At 37.6% G+C, this 21,623-nt stretch overlaps 1 protein-coding gene across 2 annotated transcripts in view; it reads left to right on the top strand.

The window, feature by feature from the left end:
- Positions 1–21,623, top strand: part of LOC580313 (calcium/calmodulin-dependent protein kinase kinase 1) — a 69,393-nt gene that overhangs the window by 13,075 nt on the left and 34,695 nt on the right. Inside the window, exons 2-4 of one of the 2 annotated variants that reach the window (XM_030991615.1) lie at positions 4,763–5,377; positions 9,618–9,809; positions 18,240–18,336. In XM_030991615.1, coding sequence (XP_030847475.1) covers positions 9,713–9,809; positions 18,240–18,336 — 194 coding nt within the window. In that variant the 5' untranslated portion in view covers positions 4,763–5,377; positions 9,618–9,712. Of the gene's footprint in view, positions 1–4,762; positions 5,378–9,230; positions 9,350–9,617; positions 9,810–18,239; positions 18,337–21,623 lie in introns of those variants that run through there. The other variant, XM_030991614.1, reaches the window with a different exon arrangement.

Here is a 21,623-nt window from a genome sequence, read left to right as displayed (position 1 = left end):
TGTGTACAGATATAATGTGTGTGTCGTGTGGTTAATTACCTATTTTGTGCTCCAAGAGTCAGGGAGTGGTGTGTACAAACAAATGTAAGTCATGTGACCTGGCAACTATTAATGACGACTTGGGGCAATCATTGGGATACCCCAGAAGCCATTATGTACAGGTACCATAATGCGAGTGAAAGAGAGAGAGAGAGAGAGAGAGAGAGAGAGAGAGAGACAGACAGACATAAAGAGAAAGAGAGAGAGAGAGAGAGATGGAGAGAGATATAGATAGAGGGAGAGAGAGATAGAGAGAGAGGGGGGAGAGAAAGAGATAAACAGAGAGAGAGAGAGAGAGAGAGAGAGAGAAAGAGATGGAGATGGAGATGGAGAGAGAGAGATATAGATAGAGGGAGAGAGAGAGAGAGAGAGAGAGAGGGGGGAGGAGAGAAAGAGATAAACAGGGAGAGAGAGAGAGAATTAGTGAGTGAGTGAGAGTGTGTGTATTTATGCGAGCGCTTGAACAACAATGCATTGCTATTAGTTGATGTGGTAGGCCTTCACAATAGATGAAGGAGAATTTCATCCATCTCCTCTCTATCTCTGTCATTTAACCGATCATGTCTTTAGTCTTGTTCTGCATACCTGTTTTGAGGGGCTATCCCAACTGCCGGCTACATGTAAATAATCTCAGCAGATTGTTCTAGCAATTCACTGTGACCCACAATTTGGAGAAAAAAATGGTTTTATTAAAAGAAATGTTGCATGGTCATGAAGGAACTCCGGAAAATGAAAATTAGTCTGTAGAATTCCCTAGAGATGGGAAGGTGAATTGTACCTGGGTTGTCCCACTTTTTCTAATGAAAGTTTTGCATTCATGTAAAATAAGTGTTTTGCCTCCATTCTATGCTAGCTTGCCGATAGGGTCCTTTGAGTATGATACTGAACCAGAAAAGAATTTATTTTGATATCCCATTGCTCATCTGAATGTTTTTGGTTGACAATAGGGTTTCCAAAGTCCGGTTATTTTGTCTGTTCTGAGATTCTGATTGGTATCGATTTATCAAGTAAAATGAAATTGTGTACTCAGATATTTTGAGTATGACTACCTGATAGAAATGTCTTGAATAGTGTCATGTTATGTCAGTCTACACATGAATGTCGCTACAGATTCTTTAACAAGGGCATATTGCATGCCAAGTATTCAAATTCATTTACAAATGTCAGAGGGAATGATAACTTTTGAAATAGCCAGATTAAATTGTACATTTAAGGCTTTCAGAGACATTTACACATTTCTGATCAGCACATAATGTTCAGTAGGGGAAAGTGGCTGAACTTGTAGGCTACTATTCGTTAGACTGTGTGTAATTAGAATTGATTGTTGCCTGGTAATCTAGAGATGAATGATGTAGTGTATCAAATCAGGTGGAAATAAACGGCAATAATTATGTTATGCAAGAAAGAGATGCTCTCACAAAATGACATTAATTGTTCTATTATGTGGCCCGAATGCAATGAAGAGTTTGTTTACGTATGTGATCTGCTGTGTAGATGAACCTTGATATTATTTTACCTTTGCCATTCATTTAATACATCATTAAGCCAGTTGACATTTTTTCCCTCTAAGGATTGCAATTTTACAACAATGGCTGCATTTACAAAAAACAGTCAATGTTTTCTTACATTCAGGTGTTTCGTCCGAAGCAAACGTGACGAAAAAATGTAATTGAAAAATCCTCCTCGAGTGTGGCTTTTTGAAACGGCAGCAAAAATGTCACCAAATTTTGCAGTGTGAATGCTCGCTAGCTCTCGAAACATTTGTGAATGATTCCAGGTTTTGATCATGTGACTTCTCGCTTTCTGTGCAATCGCATGCACATCAGCGACAAGTCACGCATGCACGCTACTCACCAAAAAATCAGAAAGAGCAGACAACAACAGTTTTTAATGGGTTTTTTTCAGTAGTGTAGATGGCAGTCCAAAGAATCAATTATTTTTCAAGATGGTGTTTGGGCTGTGTTAAGGGGCTTAATTAATATGTATAAATATATTATGAAATTTGTCTGGGGGCTGAGGATGCTTAATAAGTAGGCCTACTTGAATGCAGTTTCTAAGGTACACATATTTAGAGAAGTAAATCGAGCATCACTGTGTATGGATAAATCTTACAATTTCATAATTCATTTGATGTGTAGGAGAGAATATTAGAATGATAATATTTAGTGGGCAGAAGATGGATTTGATTTGTCTGTTGCCTATGACATTATATAGGCTTATATTGTATGCTGGAAGCTGACATTCACCAGTGATTCTAATTGATTTTATTCATTGATATTTTGAATGTCTAATAAATTTTTTATAATTCCAAATTGATAAAATTTGCCAAACCTGGCATGTTTCCCAGGGATTGAGATGGGGTTATATTCAACAAATTTCATCCAATTTCTAATTCACTACCAAAACTGTCTTTCAACTGTCTTTCCAGGCTATCGAATACAGGTGGCCACTGAATACAGGTAGCCATTCCAGACAGGTACAGGGACCACCTTTTTCACACAAGATGGAGATGATATAAATGACTGCTATGAATACATTGCCTTTATCGAGAGATGGTTACTATAAAGACAGATTTAACTATAATTCTACCTGTCTACGATGACCACCTACGGTGCATGTATGAAGGAAAACAAAAAATATGTAGCCTTTCTTAACAGGTTCTAGAATACTTCCTAGATAAAAAAATTGAAATGACTGCTACACTTGTATGTAGACAGGTGGCCTTTATGGAGAGGTGGCCACACCACTAGGTTCTACTGTGTAGGACTTTACATGAAAATACCTCTATACTCTTCACCTTGATGCGCCATGGTCAGTGTGTTGTTATGATGACGAGGAATGGAGGATCAGGATGGGGTTGGACTGTTGTTGAAATCATGGACATCACGTAGAGGCCATCAGAAGTTCATTGCTTCTCATCAATCATGCACCCTTCTGGGGTGAGCCAAATCGGACAGTACCTCGGGCCTTGCGATATGACGTTGTTAAAGGGACACTACATGTACATGTGTATATTTAAACTTGTAGTTCAGCTCCTGTAGCTTGTTTTGTTTTGTTTTGTCTTATTCTCTGTGTAAAAACCATGTACATGCATACCTATCAACGATATAAACAAATACAACAAAAAAGAATATATGGCTGGATAGTTGCATTTTGGTCACACTACATATTATATACTGGTACTTGCAAAACGTGTTAAACACAATGCTTGCATTTGACATTGAAGTTTTGCTAATTGATCTTGAATGGCTTTCTTTAAAGCTCCTTTTTTAAATTAAATGTTAACCTTGTTTGGCTCTAAAGCGTTGCATAGATTTGGTAAACATTTAGATTCTTGTTCAGTCATAGAGTATTTGAAACATTTGGGGTGATATATACCTTTAAACTCCTTGTCTTGGGCTCAGTTCTTCAATTTCGATTTTTGTTTGGTTCTGAATCAATGCATAAATTTGGTACAGATTCTTGCTCAGCCACAGAGGAGGTGCAACATTTTGGGTAATACATACATGTATATATCCCTTTAAACTTGTTTCCTTTGGCTCAATTCGATTTTGAATTGTGTTCATTTCTAAATCCAGGAGAGATTTGGTATCGCTCATTGTTCAGCCAAAGGGTAGTTGCAACATTTTGGGGTGATATATCCCTTTAAAAGCTCCTTTTCTTGGGTTCAGTTCTTCAAACCCAGCAGATGGATGTATACCAAATATGTATAAGGGTTGTTTACAGGGCTCCTTGTGCCTTGGTTTGGTCTTTCAATGATGGAGAGATGGGGGTTAACATGGTTATTGAAAAGTGCAACAGAAACAAGGAGTTTGAATATGAAACAATTGGAGAGAGGGGAGAGAGAGAGAAAGAGAGAGAGAGAGAGAAAGAGAGAGAGAAAGAGAGAGAAAGAGAGGCAAGAGAGAGGGAGTGAGGGAAAGTGAGAGAGAGAGAGAGAGAGGAAGGGGGAAAGAGAGAGAGAGAGAGACAGAAAGAGAAAGAGAGAGAGAGAGAGAGACAGAAAGAGAGACAGAGACAGAGAAGGGGAGGGAGGAAGGGGATGGGGAGAAAGGCAGAGAGTTGTTTGGAGTTTTATGCTATTTTCTTTGATTTTTATCATGTAATGATTGTGCATCTTTTAAGCGAGGAATTTATTCAGAAAGTTCTCTTGAAAATAGATAACACCTGTTTGCTTCCAGCAAATTATCTTGTTCTACAGGGTACTTGGACAGTAATAGTATTGCCTTGTAAAGTCACCTGACATCTTATTTTTTTGTTTGGGGGGGGGGGGAGGGGGAGGGGGGGGGGGTATTGAGGTGAGAAGTGTTTAGATAATAGTTGCCTTTTTGCTGGCATTACTTGTACGTTCACATTTTCATAATCAACTGTTTTAACCTGTTCTTCAGAGTGATTAAGACACCGTGGCATGAAAGTGAGACTAGGATGATTAATGGGAAATATCTACACCTAGAATCATAATATTGATTGGTACTGTATTGTGCCTTTTCAGCCATATGTCATAATAACGGAAAAACACCCTAATTATCAGCTTACCTTAGGAAATTAATGAAGTCTTGAGAAAGCTGGAAAAGGCCTGTGGCCTTTGAGGAATCAATGGCTGATGTATTTGTTCTTTGTTATCTTTATGTTTGTCTGCATCTGTGTTGATACCCAGCTATCATAGTCATAAGTATACGTGTAATCTTATTTTTTTGTTTTTTTATCTTCTCATATATTGCAGGTGTTTTCAAGTTTATCCTGAGGCCAAGGGCGAAGAGAGACAAGTAAATAAGTGATAAGCTATCAAAGTCGAGGTTTAGGAGAAGAAGGTCAGTTTAAAGTCAAGAGTGAAGTCTATTGGGAAGACACCCAGACAGGATTTGACCTCAACGAGAGGTCAAGGGTCATCTCCAAGCGTTGAGTTCAAGTTGGGATTACCCCAGAGCGAGGAGAGAAGCATAAACACCCAGCAACAGGTTGGCCTGCCGTCACGTGAGCCGTGCTAGCTGTTACAAGCCAAGCGAGACTCCAGGCATCGGGTTACCAAGTCTATTAATACTAGTGCCACTAGCAACATGTAACGTGTTATGATCTCACGCAAATCCCGCGCTGATAAACTTAACAACTCGCCCGCTATCATCATCACTGTCGGCTGGCATCGGTGGTAATGATATGCTACTCTGTCTCACACTTTGCGTCAGAGTCATTCACATGCCTCTAATGAACAGCTACTTTTGTCTGTCACGGCGAGAGCTCCAATCATCCTTCCCAGGCAAGGCCGTCTTTTGAAGTTGGATCGTCTTTGAGAGTGAAGGATCGAGGACGAGGTGTCGTTGATCACACATCTGCTTCTCAGGTTAGTATACCCCTTGATTGGGGGATACATAGTACCATTTAAGTCTTGGCCAATCAGAATAAGCTACCATATTTTAACCTTTTCTGTGGTACATGTATGTTTAGTAATAGTAGAGTAAAACTTGTTGTTTTCTTTGCACGGAGCATGGCTCATCTTGGTATCTTGTTATTTGAAAGAATCTTCTGATATGTTTTAGAGATGCAATCTATCGTTGTGGGTATTATGATGCTGAATTGTTTTAAATTACAACAGACAGCAAGTTGGCTTTTAAAATATTCTTACTTGAAGCTCAAAAATTAAAACTTGTGCATGACCATGGCATTTTCCCCAAATGCATTTCTTAAAGGCACTTTGAATGTACCCCTCCCCTCCCCCAATTGACCATTTTTCTTGTTTATAAATGATGATCATTTTGCTGGTTGTACAATAACTGCTCCAGTTACAATTGAGGTGTGTTAATTGCCTACACTAACCAAATACATAACTTCAGCCCTAAACTCAACACAACCCTAACCCCAAGCTTTTAACCTAAAACCCAATTCCAACCCTCACTCTAAACCTTTAACCTAAAACCCAATTGTAACCCTAACCCAAATCGTAACCCTAAATATTTAACTTAAAACCCAATTGCAACTCTAACCCTAACCCTAACCTAAGCCTTAAACCAAAAACCCAGTTGATACCCTAACCCTAACCCTTACCCTAACTCTTACTCTAACTCTTACTCTAAACCTTTAACCAAAATCCGAGTTAAAACCCTAAACCTAACTCTAACCCTATGTAGCCATCTAAAACCCAATTGCAACCCTAACCTTAACCCTAACCTTAACCCTGAACCTTAACCTAAAATTCTATTACAACCATAACCTTGACCCCATAATTTTTTCAAAATAAAATCCAGAGCAATTATCCCTGGAGCAAGTATTGAAGCATCTGAAACTATTAAATTTGAGTATTTTTTTGGCAAGCATCTTGAAGATAGATTTATTCCTAGTTCCACCGCTCTAATTCAACTCATGAAGGCTGACTTGTACCTTTAAGAGCAAACAGAATTGATGGACAGGTCTGCTATCTGTGATGATTGAAGGCCTCTAAGTTGATCTTCATTAGAATAACTTACATGCCACTGAGTTCTTCAAGAAGAGTTCTCTCTGGGGATAAGGTATTGACTGTACATGTATCTACAAGTACAAGCTGCAACATACACCATGCAAACCTTAACACCATTGATGATGTATTGGTCTGCCTACATGCGATGATAGAGCTTTCTTCGTGATGGGCGGATTATGTGCAAATTTCCCCATGTGACATGTGTCTGTTATCCATTTATTTCATCCAACAACAATAAAAGTTCCTTGACTTGATCATTGACTACTAGTTCTTCCCTTTCTTGAGAAATCATATATTCAAATACCGTTATACTCAATTTAATTACGGTAAAAGTTTTTGATTGTCCAGAAATTAAACTGAAATATCAAGATCTTTAATCATTGTTCCATGACTTTAATTAGAGATTCTACTTTTGTACTGTTTAGATGGTAAATATTTGAACAAACCTTGTTTTTTTACTGGAATCACATATCCACCAATCAGGAGAACCACAGCTGGTGTGAACACATATCGGCCTGTGTTTTAGAACGGGTCCTGCTATTGAGGAGGCACTATCATCATTGGGTGGGGGGGGGGGGGCATAGGTCTTACTTTGTGTATAAAATGTGAATTTAGAGGTTATTGTCAGGGGTCCTGCCATGATCTTTTGGATACCTTGTTTTTGACTTCCTTTTAAAAAGACTTTTTCAGATATGATTTGGTAAACCATGGAAATTTATTTTTAATGATGTAAGTTTCATGTACTTTCCATGTTTGTGTCTAATGATACAGAGCTCAGTGGTTACGCATTAGATAAGTGCTGCGGTTTACTGCTTTATAATTATATAGAAACAAGCCTCAAGCTTGGATGGATAAGATTGCCCCATTAGAGAAGGGGGGATATTCACATATTTTATTTAAAGTATCTACAGGACTGCATTTATAAACCGACTAAACCACACTGCAAGTATACATCAACATCTCAGTCTATAATGGATACCTCGTAGACAGTGCAATAGAAAATTAATGTTATTGCCACAGAAACAGACGATGCAAAATAGACCGAAGATGATGAATAGCCCATGGATTATGCATGTGTTGGAAACAGAATTTTATACTCTAAAAGGGCAGCTTAATTCATCACAGTATGCAGTACTCACAGTGTATATGAAAGCTTTTGTCCGTGCACATTATTTTAGGGGCAAGAGGTGGGAGAGAAGGGTGGTTTTAGGGCAGGAGGAGGAGCACTATAAAGCTTGTCAAGTTCTGTGAAGTTTATCATAAAAAAAAAGAGATTGGGGATGGGGGTGTGAAGAATCCCCCAAAACTTTGAAACAGTCCACCATGAATAAAACAGTGTTGACTGAGAAAATTCTGTCAAATTGTGCTCCAATGGAAGTTCTAATTTTCCTATGAATTCCCCCTTAAAAATGTATTTCTCTTGGCACCCTCACCCTGGCATGAATTATACCCAAAGCCCCCTCTTTAAAGATGAAGTTGAGTTCTGGTCATGCGATTGCATTGTGAAAGAAACGGTGTGGAACCGACCAGAAAAGGTTGATCATCTAGCATATAAAAATTTGTGTGTATTGCAAGGTTCTGGAATCATCAAAATGATAACAAATTTGGCCAAGTCTTGGTAAAATTACAAACACTTGCACAGAAAGATGTATATGGGACTACACGAACACGTGGCGTAAAAAGCCGGCCCCCGATTTTTACGATGTTACATGCATATTTAGAATATGAAGGCATTTGAAGAGCCATGCTTTTCAGGGAACATGTCTTAACTGATGTTCTTCCATACTTGCATAATGAGAACGAGTAATATTCACAAATTATTTTTCACCTCTTCCCAGAACTCAACCTTCTCTTTAAATATGACACTGCCACCAATTTTTTTGCTAGAGGCGCCACACTGTCAGGCTGTCCATTCATCCATTCCTCAGTATCTTGATATCTCAAATTCCATTCATTTTATATATTTACAAACTTCTCTATAGATTGTTTCAAAGGCATTAGATGGTTATGGTATGTAAAGTATACATGATTGTGTGAATAATCCAAATAGTACAGCAGCTTGGATATGGTGTGGATTTAGGAGTCAATTGCATATAAGATGGTAAACCACATATGAATGAATAACTGAATAAAAAAACGATTGATTAATGATAATAGGGCTGCTGCATTACCACCACAACAAAATGAAAATGAGATAAATATAGATGTTTATGTTTTACATTACTTTATCATATTAAATACGAACAGATCAGTGCATATACGCAGTGGCTAATGTTTGAGTCATCTTCCAAAACCCTTCCTTTACAACACCCCCTTTTTAAATTACTCCCCCCCCCCCCTCCACCTTCCCCAGCAAGCATCTCCTTGCTGACATTAATTCAAATACATATCCTGATTTTGTTGTTGTTGCGATTATACTAATGTATAATGTTCTTTGTACAAAGACATGAATCTTCAAAGTTCCTCTATTCTTGGTTTCACTTCAGTGGTCACTTCAGTGGTCAGTAACCACTGAATGATGACCAGTGTTCATGAATTCCTGCATTTATGCTTACAAGGTACATACACCAAGTATGACGCAATACAGAAAGACATTTTGTCAAATGTATTGCATACAAACCACGCACATGATGCAATGGCCCACTATCTTGATTTATTTTTGCTGAGTCACTTTGACTTGGATATATACAATTCCCATTTTGCAGACGAGGTATATTTGGGACCAGTCATATTCAAGTACCAGTAAAGGTTTATTACTGGATAGGATCATGGTTCATGAGTGTGGTGAAAAGATCTTCCATTTGGTTGGCCTCAACACATTCTGGATTTTGCAATTGGTTTTAGAGTTGTGCATTTGGATAGGTATGTAATAAAAACGTACTCACCAAGCCTCATTACAGTGTATTTTTCACTACCAGAACCCAACTTGTTCTTGAAGAAATTACTTTGTTGGGAATCTTGGCATACCATGATCACAATACAGTGAAACTTGTGTAAGGAAATGACTCAAGGGAAACAAAAACGTGGTCTTTCTATACAGGTGGTTGCTCAAGTAGGTTGGAGTAGTAGTTTAACTTTTCCTCTCTCTCTCTCTCTCTCTCTCTCTCTCTCTCTCTCTCTCTCTGTGCAGTGTGGACCCTCCCTATCATCGTAGCTACTATCCTGCAGACGCTCCTTCCTCCAGAACCTGGACGAAACCTGCTGCTAAAGGCAGCAGACGCATGTATGTGGCCGGCCTGGGTGCCCGTGCTCAAACGAAGAAGGAAAGGACCAGCTTATAGTGACCAGCAAGACGAGGGATCATGCACCAAGATGGGGGCAGGTGGGTCATTATAGGGCTCTTTCCACTTGATTAGCTACCGGTATTTGTAATTGTTAACCAATTTTATCGGCAGGTTGGTTGACTCCGCATCTCTCCAAGAAACGTGCTGGAAACATTCAGCATGTTCATATGGATGACCTAGAAATTAACACTATTGTCTACCTAGAATTAAAAGTCAATAGAAACAGAATATAAAGGGTGTGTTTGTACAGAAGAGCAATAAATTGTTTATTCACACAGCTAACAGAATTCACCTGGTAAACCGGATGTCTGGAAAGTGGTTGCTGCGTTGGTGCTGAGCGCACTAATGCATTGTATCATGTGACCTTAAACAGTAATGTTAACTGAAATGTTTCTACAAAATAGAAACTGCAGTTGTACACAGAAAAATACAACTCTGTAGTTTGCTATTCCATTATCATTAATGTCAGATTATGGTGTGTTTCTAGTTTCTACAGAATTATGTACCTGGAAATAATCCATTAGTCATTAGTGGCAGTCTGTTAAAATCCTGTAGTAATGCACCGATTGCTTTCCTTTCCGTTGCTGCAAGGTTGTGGAATAAGCCACCCACCACCCTGAAGACTGCTACATCTGTGGACCAGTTCAATAAACTTTTGAAGGCCCACTTATATTGAATTTTAATACGGTTTTTATTTTATGGGCTCAACTAGTCTCTTTGTATTATCATTGTTTAAGTGGCACTTAAATTTGAAGCCCTCTGTACCTACAAGTAAAGGCTATATACTAAGGCTGTGCACAACAGTGGAATGAGGTACCCGACTACACTCCCAGGCTCACAAGCGAATACTCGAATATACGGACGCCATGTTTTTTTATAATTTTTTGGAATTTTTTGGAATTTTTAAAAAAATTTTTTGAAGTTTTTTATTTTTTTTTTATTTTTTATTTTTTTTATATTTTTTGCCACTACCATACCACTCGGCAGTTTCCCAGGTCCCTTGCCGAAAACGCATGCAATTTTACTTTGAGTTGCAGTTGAAGGCGCCGATTTAATAAGAATAATAACAGTAAACAATGCTGTTTTAAAAACCAAAGATGGCAGAATAATCCATTTTCCTCGAAGTCCAAACAGAAATCTGGACATTTGGTCCCAGTTTCTGAAAGGTGAGTTTGACAGTGCTTGAGTTGGGAAACATTTTTACCGACAGTACCATGCAGCGGTCGCCGCTCTCCCTGGCATGGGTAAGCGTGGGCCTGGACATTATTTTTAATTTTTTTTAATTTTTTTTTTTTGCTGCCGAATATTCAGGTACGAGAAATTGTACCCGAGTAGTTGTCAACCGTGCGGGTACTCGAGCATTCGACTACCCGTCGCAGCCTTACTATATACCAATTACTGTATTGATTGAATTTGAATGGATAACCTATTTAATGGTCCATGCTCTTGACTATGAGTATCTGTATTTTTATTACAGGAAGTCCATGTCATATTTAAAAATGAGAGAAGTAATTAGAACTGGAATTTGACACTTTGAAGTCCATATTTGATAGTCTTTTCCCCCCATAATTTTCCAAGGCACAGCAGAAGTTGAAGAGGTTTTATCTTCCTGTTGTGCACATTATCATAATCTTTATAGCTCTGTAAATCATATCATTTGTAAAGATTTTGTTTAAGTGCTTTGCGATTATGGTCACATTGGCAAGATATGGTCTAGTGTGGACTTTAGCTAGGTATGCATCATATTTAATTCAGTGATCTATACATGTATAGCTTTGTACGCTGTGTAACCTTTCTAAAAAATGAAAGAATTTTGAATTTATTTTGATTTTTTTTTGGAATTATTTAGATTTTATGATAGTTTTTTTCTCAAATTATTTTGATTTTTTAAAAATTGTTTTTAATTATTTCCCAAAAAGTAGGCAAGTGGTGAGGCCAAGATGCCCTAGTAGTCTCTTCAAAGAGCCCCTTTTCTGAAAATTGCTGTGCTAAAATCACTGAATGCAATAAAATAATAATATTCCGCTTTTATATAGCACCCAATACATCGATTCAACGATGTGCCTAAGTGTTTTACAGATATACAACAACGTGACTTAAGCGAATATAGCTCTAGTAATAGAATTGTATTTTAAATGGTTTAAATGAATTTAGACTTGTTAAATCGCACAGTCGATTGGTTGTTTTAACTAGTGAAATGTCAACAAGCATTTGAATTTCTTTTAAAAACCACACCTGTTAATAGCATGTTGAGACCATGTGGTAGGCATGTGGGCATGGGAAAGTACACGTGCCTCTAATTCCTTATCTTTCTTCTCTTATCAATAATCTATGTGTACTGTACAATTTCTACCATAATCATTTATTTGTATCTTGAATCTTGAATATTCAGTGAATGTTTGATCTAATTCCGTGAGAATTGGTATTCAGTTGTCTTTACCGGAACAGAGGATTACCGTAATTAACGGTGTATTACCCACACCTTTTTGCCGCCGAAAAAAATTCAAAGTCGGGGGTGCGGTTTATACATGGTACACGGTATGTAGTTGATAATAATAATTCCTCCAATTTTTCTTCTATTCACGGCGTACCACAAGGTTCTATCCTAGGTCCACTACTGTTTTTTAAGTCGGCAAAAAAAAAAATCAGCAAAAAAAAGTCGGCAAAAAAAAAAATATATATATATATATATATATTTTTTAAGGGCGAAAAAGAGGGGTGCGGTTAAACACACAAGGGCGGTTTATACAATGTTAATTACGGTATCTTGAATTTGTCTTTGCAAGTAATATGGTGTAGAGATATTGTGGCCTTGTGGTTAAGTCACTTGACTGTAGATCACAAGGTTGATTCTCTGCCACAACACTAATGTCCTTTGGTAAGACATTGATCTACATTTGCCACCCTCTACCCAGGTGTAGTGCATGTAAAGGGTTACCTGGTAGGATTTATTCCTTGAATGCACTGAGTGCTACGGTTTCCAGAACTAAGGCATGGATAGTGATGGGCAAAGTACTTAAGAAGTGCATAGAGACATTATAGAAAAATTAAATATAATTTCACATCCTTGGAACTGCAAGTAATGTCATGAAAACTATTTCATAATGCGATATGTGCTATACAATGGATAGAAAGGAATATTTTTTTTGTTCAACCTGGGAAACACAGATAATCCGTGCATACTTTGTGACCTGGGCAGAAAGGTGAATAATGGATCTAGACTGATCTGTATTCCTGGAGTACTTCGACACTGTGCTGGGAAAATCATCCATGGCAATGCCATTAGCTCGGGATAAATTGAAGATTCTAAACCAGATTTCGCCATGCATTAATTAGCCCACGTGCGGCTGGTTAGCAACCCACACAAATATAACTGGAATAATGCGTTGTGGTGGGTTGCAGCACGGTTCAAATTCAGGTGACGAAATTGTTGTTTGGTGGGGGGGGGGGGGGGGATGGAGGAGGGAATTGAAGTAAGTAGGGAGTGGGGACAGGGAGTGATGGACAGTCCTGAGAAGAAAAAAATATTTATATTGTACTATTAGTCCTATAATTAGAAGTATTGATAATAATAATAATCACAATAACAGCAACAATGCTAATAATTTCTCTCTAAGAACCCTATAATCATAGCATTACCCTTTCTTAAGTACAGCAACCATGATTAGGTGCAAAAGCAATCAAGGAATTTCTTCCTACCGGTACCAGGTACCTTTTTACTCTTACTTGGTGAAAGAGAGTGGCATATATATTGAACTATTTTAATCACTCATGACATGCATTTGGTGTTGTTCTTTGTGGTTGAAATAAAGGGAGTGGGGTGGATGTTGGAAGAGACAGACTGGATAAATATTTTTGAAACTCAGATTTTCGGCTGACCTTGCTTGGGCTCCATAAAGAATCAAACAATTATGAATCAAACAATGAAAAATAATTACATTATGCTGGTTGATCTACCCACACTGAGTCAAACATATTGTTTGTTTTCACTTTAATAAAGAACTCGTTTTCCAGGTTCGTCGACCTGCATTAATTGTTATCATATAACAAAACACATAAAGTGTGGGTAGTTGTTGTGGGTCCTCAAGTTTTTACAACTACAAATCTTGTTTTGCAATTGTGAGAATTTCACTTATTCTTTGTGTCATGTTTTCTTGAAGGAGGTATAAACCTCATAGCAGCTAATGCTACGTTTACACTATGTTCCCGGCGACCACGGCAGCCCCGTTTGCCCGAAACGTAGTGCGCCGTGGGATTTAGACCAATTTTATCTCTGGATTCAAGTTTTGTTACGTCTTGCCAAGTTTTCTCACGGTCTACCACGGTATCCGTGACGGCCCTTGGGGAGAATGGGGTGCTGAGTCCCGGAGGCTCCAAGGCGCACTACGGTTCGGCCCGCGTTCTACCACGGATGCCAGAACGTTCCCTCCCGGCCCGTCACGTTCTGATGGGGGTCCCTCACGTTTCCCACGTTCTGATCAAGGTCTGACACGTTTTTCACGTTCTGTCAAGGCTTTGTACGGATGAAACGTGGACGCAGGGCAGCTTTGGAGCACGTTTGTGCCGGCGGTATAAAAAGAAGGTCTCCCAAGCAATAGCAATCATAGTATTCTGAGACCTCACGTTGTGTCAGACCGTAGTAGAACGCAACGCGCCGTAGCGTGCTGGGCGCGTTGTGTCACGTCAATCCCGTTTCGTCCACGGTGGCCTGAAACGTGGTTGCCGTGGCCACCGGGAACATAGTGTAAACGTAGCATAAGAATGGCTTGTATTCTTCTCTTGAAATCAGTTGAATAGAAAGAATAATGATATATTGTTATTCACCAAGGGCAGCTTAGTTGATCGGTAATACTGCTCTTACAAATACTTAACATATATCTCTCCAATGATGATTACCCCAGCATTGCCAGGTACTCACTTTTATTTGATTGTACACCTGGGTGGAGAGAGACACATAAGGGTAAAATACCTTGTCCAAGGATGGAAACACCTTTTCCAAAGATGTAAACACCTAGCAAGGATCAAACCCGGAACCCCTAACATGATCGTTAAAAGCCTTCACCAAAATACCAGGGTGTTTCCATGAAAAAATCGGTTGACTTCAGAAACATTATGGCTTTGTATAATAGAGAGTGCATTTGAATGATGCATACAATACTATCTTATCATTTTTGTTTTGTATTGGGTTGTTTGTCACCCCAATAATCTGATGTCCTTATCTTCAACCCTGACCTTGCATTGTGTACCCAAGTGTAATGCATTATCATGTTTATTTCTTACTAGCTATGTTCACATGGTACCATCATAGTTTTAAATGTTAAGTTTGGGAAACTTTGATGTTACAACACAAAGATGAGTGTTCACACACGACAGAAACAACTGGTATTCAAAGTTTTAAACTGTGAGCTAGGCAAACTTTTATTTTAACTACAAATTAGCATAAATTTGAAGTTAATTGCGTCCACACGGCACATAACTTCAAGTTAGGACCCCCCTGCTGCTTGTAGTTATCTGGTTAACCTTAAGATTGCTTGTGGTTTGTAACTTTGAGTGAAGTTTCATAACCACTTGTCCCTAATTACGAGATTACTTTGAAGTTCCACTTAGTCCCTCACTACATGACAACTTCAACGTTTCAAAGCACAACATAAAGTGAGAGTTAACTGAGTGTCTAGTGAACCTAACTACTATCTCTCTCTCTCTTTCTTCGCATGGTTTCCCAAACTTTGTTTAAGAGGTCTAGCTTTCAGATGAGCTGAGTTCAAAGTCTTTATTTGTCAGCGTTTGTGCCAACAATCTGTTTACTTGTTTAGTTGGTGGGTGACTACGTGAGTACTCGTGCAAAATGTTATTTAGTGCTACTTGAGAATTGGTAGGAGTTGGACTATACATTTATACTGCTCTCAGCTGTTTTTGAAATTCGCATTTCTGTGCTAAATGGACTTTTTCCGTGGAATCCTAGGAAAGGTTTTGCCAGGCAAGACAGGATCAGAGGTAGAAACTCATGGTAATTGGTAATTGATATTGTTTTAAAAAGAATTCTCATGTGTTTATTAAATTCAATTGTTCTGGAAAAGGGGATGGGGAAGGGGGCACACAAATATATTTTTCCTATGCTGTGTATCAGCCCTAGTGCTTCTCCTAGGTCTGACCCAGCAATATTTAGTTTTAAAATTTGATATGTTTTGAAAGTTTTTATAGCTATATGGAAGGGAATATAGGTGCCTAAAAATTTGTCTAAATTGTCTTGCACTTGAAAGTCAGTCACCAGTATGAATATAATAAAATATATTTGTTGGACAGTGTGGTCAATTGAAGTTGAGTACAAATATAATTCAAATACTTTTTCATTTCTTTTGATGAGCATACACTCACTCATAATTTACAAAGTGCATATATATATTAGCATCATAAGGAAAAATGTAAAAGGGCAATCTTTTTTTTTATCCCATATGTATGATTTGAATCTCAGCATAGGATCTGATTATATGATGCATGAAGCTTTGCTAGAGCTCAAATCAGACAAAATATGAAGTAAGATGGCAGATTTGATTTTTAATTTATGTTCAGGACCTCATAAAATACTTGCTTATGGTATGGGACAGTAAATTATGATCAGGTACTTTGGACTTGTCAAACGGTTGACCCAGTTGTACATGAACTTCATGAAGGTTGATCGAAGGCTTCTAGAATAAACAATCTCCTAGTGGATAACTTTATCCAGTATACAGGGACGTTTACACTCCAAGCTTATACCCTTTGTTTTTCTCATATTTCAAAGTTTTTGTTGTTGTTGCTGAGGCAACTACCCGTAATTACAAAAATCTGTATGAAAAAACCCAACTCTTAAGCAGGGCTCCCCCTTAGCTGAGTTGGAGCCTTGAATTGTGGCGAGCTGGCGCGATCTTATGGCAAGCTGTTTTATCATTAAAACATATTTCTTGATATCAAGAATTCAATTCTTGATATCACGAATGGATGAAATTGTTGTTTTTGTATACTCTACAGTACATGTATGTCAAACTTGTGTATTGGACTGATAACCTTTTGGCTCAGCTGATCAAAGGATGCTGATGGCATTGAAACAAAGAATTAATTTGTAGCAAATTGATAATCTAATAAAATCATTTGTATGATTTCAATATCATTTCACAATACCCTTGGGATAACCTGGGCCTTGTTTCATGAACTTGTAATCAATATTATGTATATGTATGCTAAGATTCTAGGACAAATTTCCGCTCAGCTGATCAAATTATATCAGTTATTGTATTTTGTTATTGATAACAAGTTTTATGAAAAAAGGCCCTGCAGTGTTAACTCAATGTGAACAGGGGCTTGTAATATTTGAAAATAATGTAATAGGATTAAGTTTCTGCTGATGTTTATGCAGACTTATGCCAGACACAGTGCTGCCATCTTATCCAATTAATATTGCATGTTATGATATGCCTTGTTTACTAATCAAATGTGAATAGGGCCTTTTCTGATGTTTAGAGTCTCATCATAACATTACAGTGTCTCAGTTTGTAGTGATCAATGCAACTGATATTTATGTGTAAAGAGGGCCATTTTTTAACGTACAAAAACTGGTCATGAAAGTGGATGTATTTCCATGCTAAAGACGTCATGTTCTTATTGCTATGGTGTTCTCCCGTATGAGGCTATTGTAACAAACATCAACCTTGTTATGAATGTGAATACAGCTTTATTTGAGGTAGTAACACGATGGCCCGAATTCACGAAGGAGGTTTGTCGACAAACCTAGGTTCATATGGCGCCTTTTGTCGTGTTTCAGACCAAGGTCTGTCTGAACTTTGGTCTGAAATGCATTGAAACGCATCATATGACGCACATAAACCTAGGTTTGTCGACAAACCTCCTTTGTGAATTTGGGCCATTGACTTTGGAATTCTCTGAATCTCCCGAATGCTTAATACAGTAGTCCAGGCCCCCGTCTTACAAAGAGTTACGATCGATCCAAATCAATCGTAAGTCCTCCAATCAATCGCAAGTTTGCAGTCTCCTATCTCTTATGTACATAGTTACGATTGATATCAATCGCAAATAACTTACGATTGATATCAACTCTTTGTAAGACGGGGCCCAGGGCTCCAAACTAAATTTTTTGGGAAGGGGGTTTGGTAAATTTTTGCTATCTGTATTAGCCGGATAAACTTAATCTGTCTGTGAATTCAGACAACAGCCTTAAAAATAATTAGATTTAATCTGAAGTGATCGCAAGGATTCAGATCAATTTCAAATTTACAATTGCCTATCTCTCAAGTACATGTACATACAAGTAGTTGCAATCCTTTCGAAGCTGTTTCAACTCTTTTATTGAGATAGGGACCAGTTCCACCATCTGTATGTAGGAGATCAAGAACCTTGTTCAAGTGTGAATATGGCCTTTACGTGTATGTATTAATCCAATGTTAATGGGATCATATATATGTTTGTATTTCCAGGGAACAGCGCCACTATCTGCGATAAGTTTCGCAGCAGCAGCTCCTCGGATCTCTCTCCAGGAAGCAGCGTAGATCAACATCCAGCCACGGATAAAAGGTATGTGTCTCTCTTTTTGCTTTCTGTTATATAACTTTCAGTCACAATTTAAAGTGTTATCACCTAAAAAATACAATTTGTGTATAGGTAGAATGTATAAATTAACCTCAAATAACTCTACCTGGCACTCTATAGGTAATCGGTTGAGTATGAAGGAAATAAAGGATAACGTAGAACCCCATGTACAGGGCTTGCACAGGGCCCAAGTCGGACCACTACCTCTGCCTAGCTATACCTCTACCACTACCATTACCATTTCCACCACCACAACCACCAATACCACTACCACTCTTCCACTAACTATAGTTACTACTACTTGGTCTTCTGTAGTAGTACTCTTGTGACGATCATATTATAGTTCATTTCAATTCAATTCATGTTGTTTTAATAAAAGACCTAAAAATCATTTAAAAAGTACATACTTACATGTCTTTTTTTTTGTATTTCAAAAGAATGGTGAAGTTTGGCAAAGAACTATGATTTACTGTAAACACAAGTCACAAACATTATATTTTCATTTTAACGGATAGCAAAAAATATTCCATTTACAATGGGATTTAAAAAAAAAAACACCTTTAAATACAATTATAGAAGGATCACCCACAACATGCTATTACTTTCAAATTACAAAGGAGCTAGATTATTATGTGTAATATCCTTGTTAGATGTGCCAAGACACAAAGGGCATATTATTATCTGCTCTAGCCAATAATGTTATCTAATCTGAAAAAAACTACGAACTACAAATGGATTTTGGACTTTATTTTGGCAGGCAGATGCAAACAAAGGAAAAACAGTTGTTCAGATATCACAACAGCAAAGCAAAACAATAACACCCTCATAATCTGATGAAGGATGATATTATGTTTTTGCCTGGGCATATGAAACAATGCACTTCCAAAGGGAATTGAAATATTATTGCTTAAACTGTGTTACTGTTTTAAGGGGGGAAAATACCTTGTCTTAGAAATAATATGAATAATATTCTGGATATTTCTTGCACTCCCACAAAATATACAATTAACACTGCTGAAATATCAGTTATTTGATGAGTGATGACTCTTTCTCTTGGAAATGCTCATTAGAATATCAAGGGATAGACCAAGATTATTGTAGGGAGAGAGTTGAACAGAAATGGGGTCATAAACAATCGCCTAACCTTGTTATATGTGAATAAATTCATAAGCAGTAAGAGTATAGAAAAGACTTCTGCGTTTGTATCGATATTGACAAGCTAACACTCTATATCTGACGTCCTTAGGGGAGAGTGTGTTTGTAGCAAAAAAATGAATATACTAAAATTGGGGGAAATGCTGGTGCAACCTTATCATAAAACCATATACAAATGCATATACTACAAGAAATATCTCTATATGTCTGTGAGATTCAATGAAAGGTTGGCAAATTATTCATAAAGACAGTCCCTTGGAAGAGCATGAAGCGTGCAGCCATTCTGGCAGACCTTGATGCGAAGTTCGGTTTAGGTATAATGAGCTTTAGAAAATTGTGAGTTTTTTTATTGGCTTACCTGACTGACTCTTTACTGACTCTTCTGTAAATATATTATATTGAAAAAACCACTACGCTTCTAATACTGTAGTCACTTACATGTCGATCATTGCTTGAGGCTTTAAACATGATTTCTTTTGCAAATATTATATGATGGCAATATCATAATGCTGATTACAACAACTGTATTGATTCTTATTTACTGCATGATTGAGTCTTTGAAGGAATTTTGGATATTTTCTCTAAAAAAATCATCAAAACTTCATCATTGCAGCTATTTTGCTGATTCCAACAGTAACAAATTTTTATTTATTGCGTGATTGAGATTTCAGAAGGAATTCTGGATAGTTTCTCTCAAATCCATGTACCCAAGGTCTCCTTTAAAGATATTGATTTTGAGGAACCTGAGCCAAGAAAAATGATATGGATATATTGACTCATGAAGATAGGCTGGTGTTTTTGGCACCTTAAGCTGATGATCATTAAATCTTGATCAAACTTGATGGCACCAGCTCAAAACCAACGGATTGGTGGCAGTGGGGAAGTCTGTGGTTGTGGGTGTAGAGCAATAAAGTGGTGTTCTGACTGCCCTATATTTGCTTAGCACCGTTGTTTTTTTAAACTTTAAGTTATCAAAGTTTTAAACACCAACCCTATTACAAATGATGCAAGTTCATATGACATCAAAACAACAACATTTTTCTCCAAGTTTTGAAGTACCGGTATGAGTCGAGCAAGCAGTTATCTGTAGATTTTTACAAGACTTCAGAACAAAATCAATATTTTGGATCATACAAATCTGTAAATACTCTTAACACTAATGAAGAATGTTGTTTAATTCTTCTTTCTTTAGTATGTATAGATTTATATCTGTTATACTTTCAATTATGTGCATGTATGCCGTATATTCCTTTTAATATCCCATCTAGTCTATTCTGCACAAGTTTCAACACAAAGTTCATGTATTCTAACCTCTCAAAGCTAATCTTGAGCTCTGGTGTGGGAATTATATTTTGAGAGAAAATTGCTATGATTTATTCTGGATTGTTTATCCTGCAGTAGATTGATTGTTTGAACCAGTAAAATAAAAACTTGCTGGAAATCATTTTCAAAACCTCAACTCTCATTTGCACATGGTGACCTGTGTTGAGCACATGGTGTCGGGCCTACTTACCTTGATTTCTTTATCTTTCTATGCTCATTACTCAGCCCCTATACATTTTCTACCAAAATCAATTGGCACATGTCATTTATTTGTAATCTTGAACATTCAGTGTAAGTTTTATTTGATTCTGTGAGAATTTATTTTCTATCATTACCAGAACTCAAGCTTATCTTTAAATTGTGAACATATACTTTGCTATACTTTGAGTATAAACATGTACATGTAATGCCTCCAACCCATGCAATCATAATTGTTCATATTCTGCAGCGGGTTATTAAATCTGAGAAGGCAGGCACATCATTTACATGTAATAGATTTATCGTACAAGCTTTAAAGTGACCTCGATTGAGGAAAGATGGGTTGCATGTAATCATATTGCGATAGTGCTCGGTGATCATTTCTACTTTTATTGCACTCATAGGTGAGAAGAGAGAGAGAGAGAGGTGGGGGGGGGGGGGGATAGAGAGAAAGAGGGGAAGGAGGATAACGTTAAGAGACCAGTGTAACCTTTAGACCCCTTTCTTCATGCTCCTTTTCTTCAATGCAAACAAAGCCATACATAATGTTAGATATGAAACTTTTAGGCACATGAATCGTTCCAAAGTTTTGTGCC

This window comes from Strongylocentrotus purpuratus, unplaced genomic scaffold (genome assembly GCF_000002235.5).
Source record: "Strongylocentrotus purpuratus isolate Spur 01 unplaced genomic scaffold, Spur_5.0 spur5_scaffold_2, whole genome shotgun sequence".
In the NCBI taxonomy this organism is placed as follows: Eukaryota; Metazoa; Echinodermata; class Echinoidea; order Camarodonta; family Strongylocentrotidae; genus Strongylocentrotus; species Strongylocentrotus purpuratus.
The sequence above is the reverse complement of the archived record's forward strand: the minus strand, read 5'-3'. Positions and strand labels throughout refer to the sequence as shown.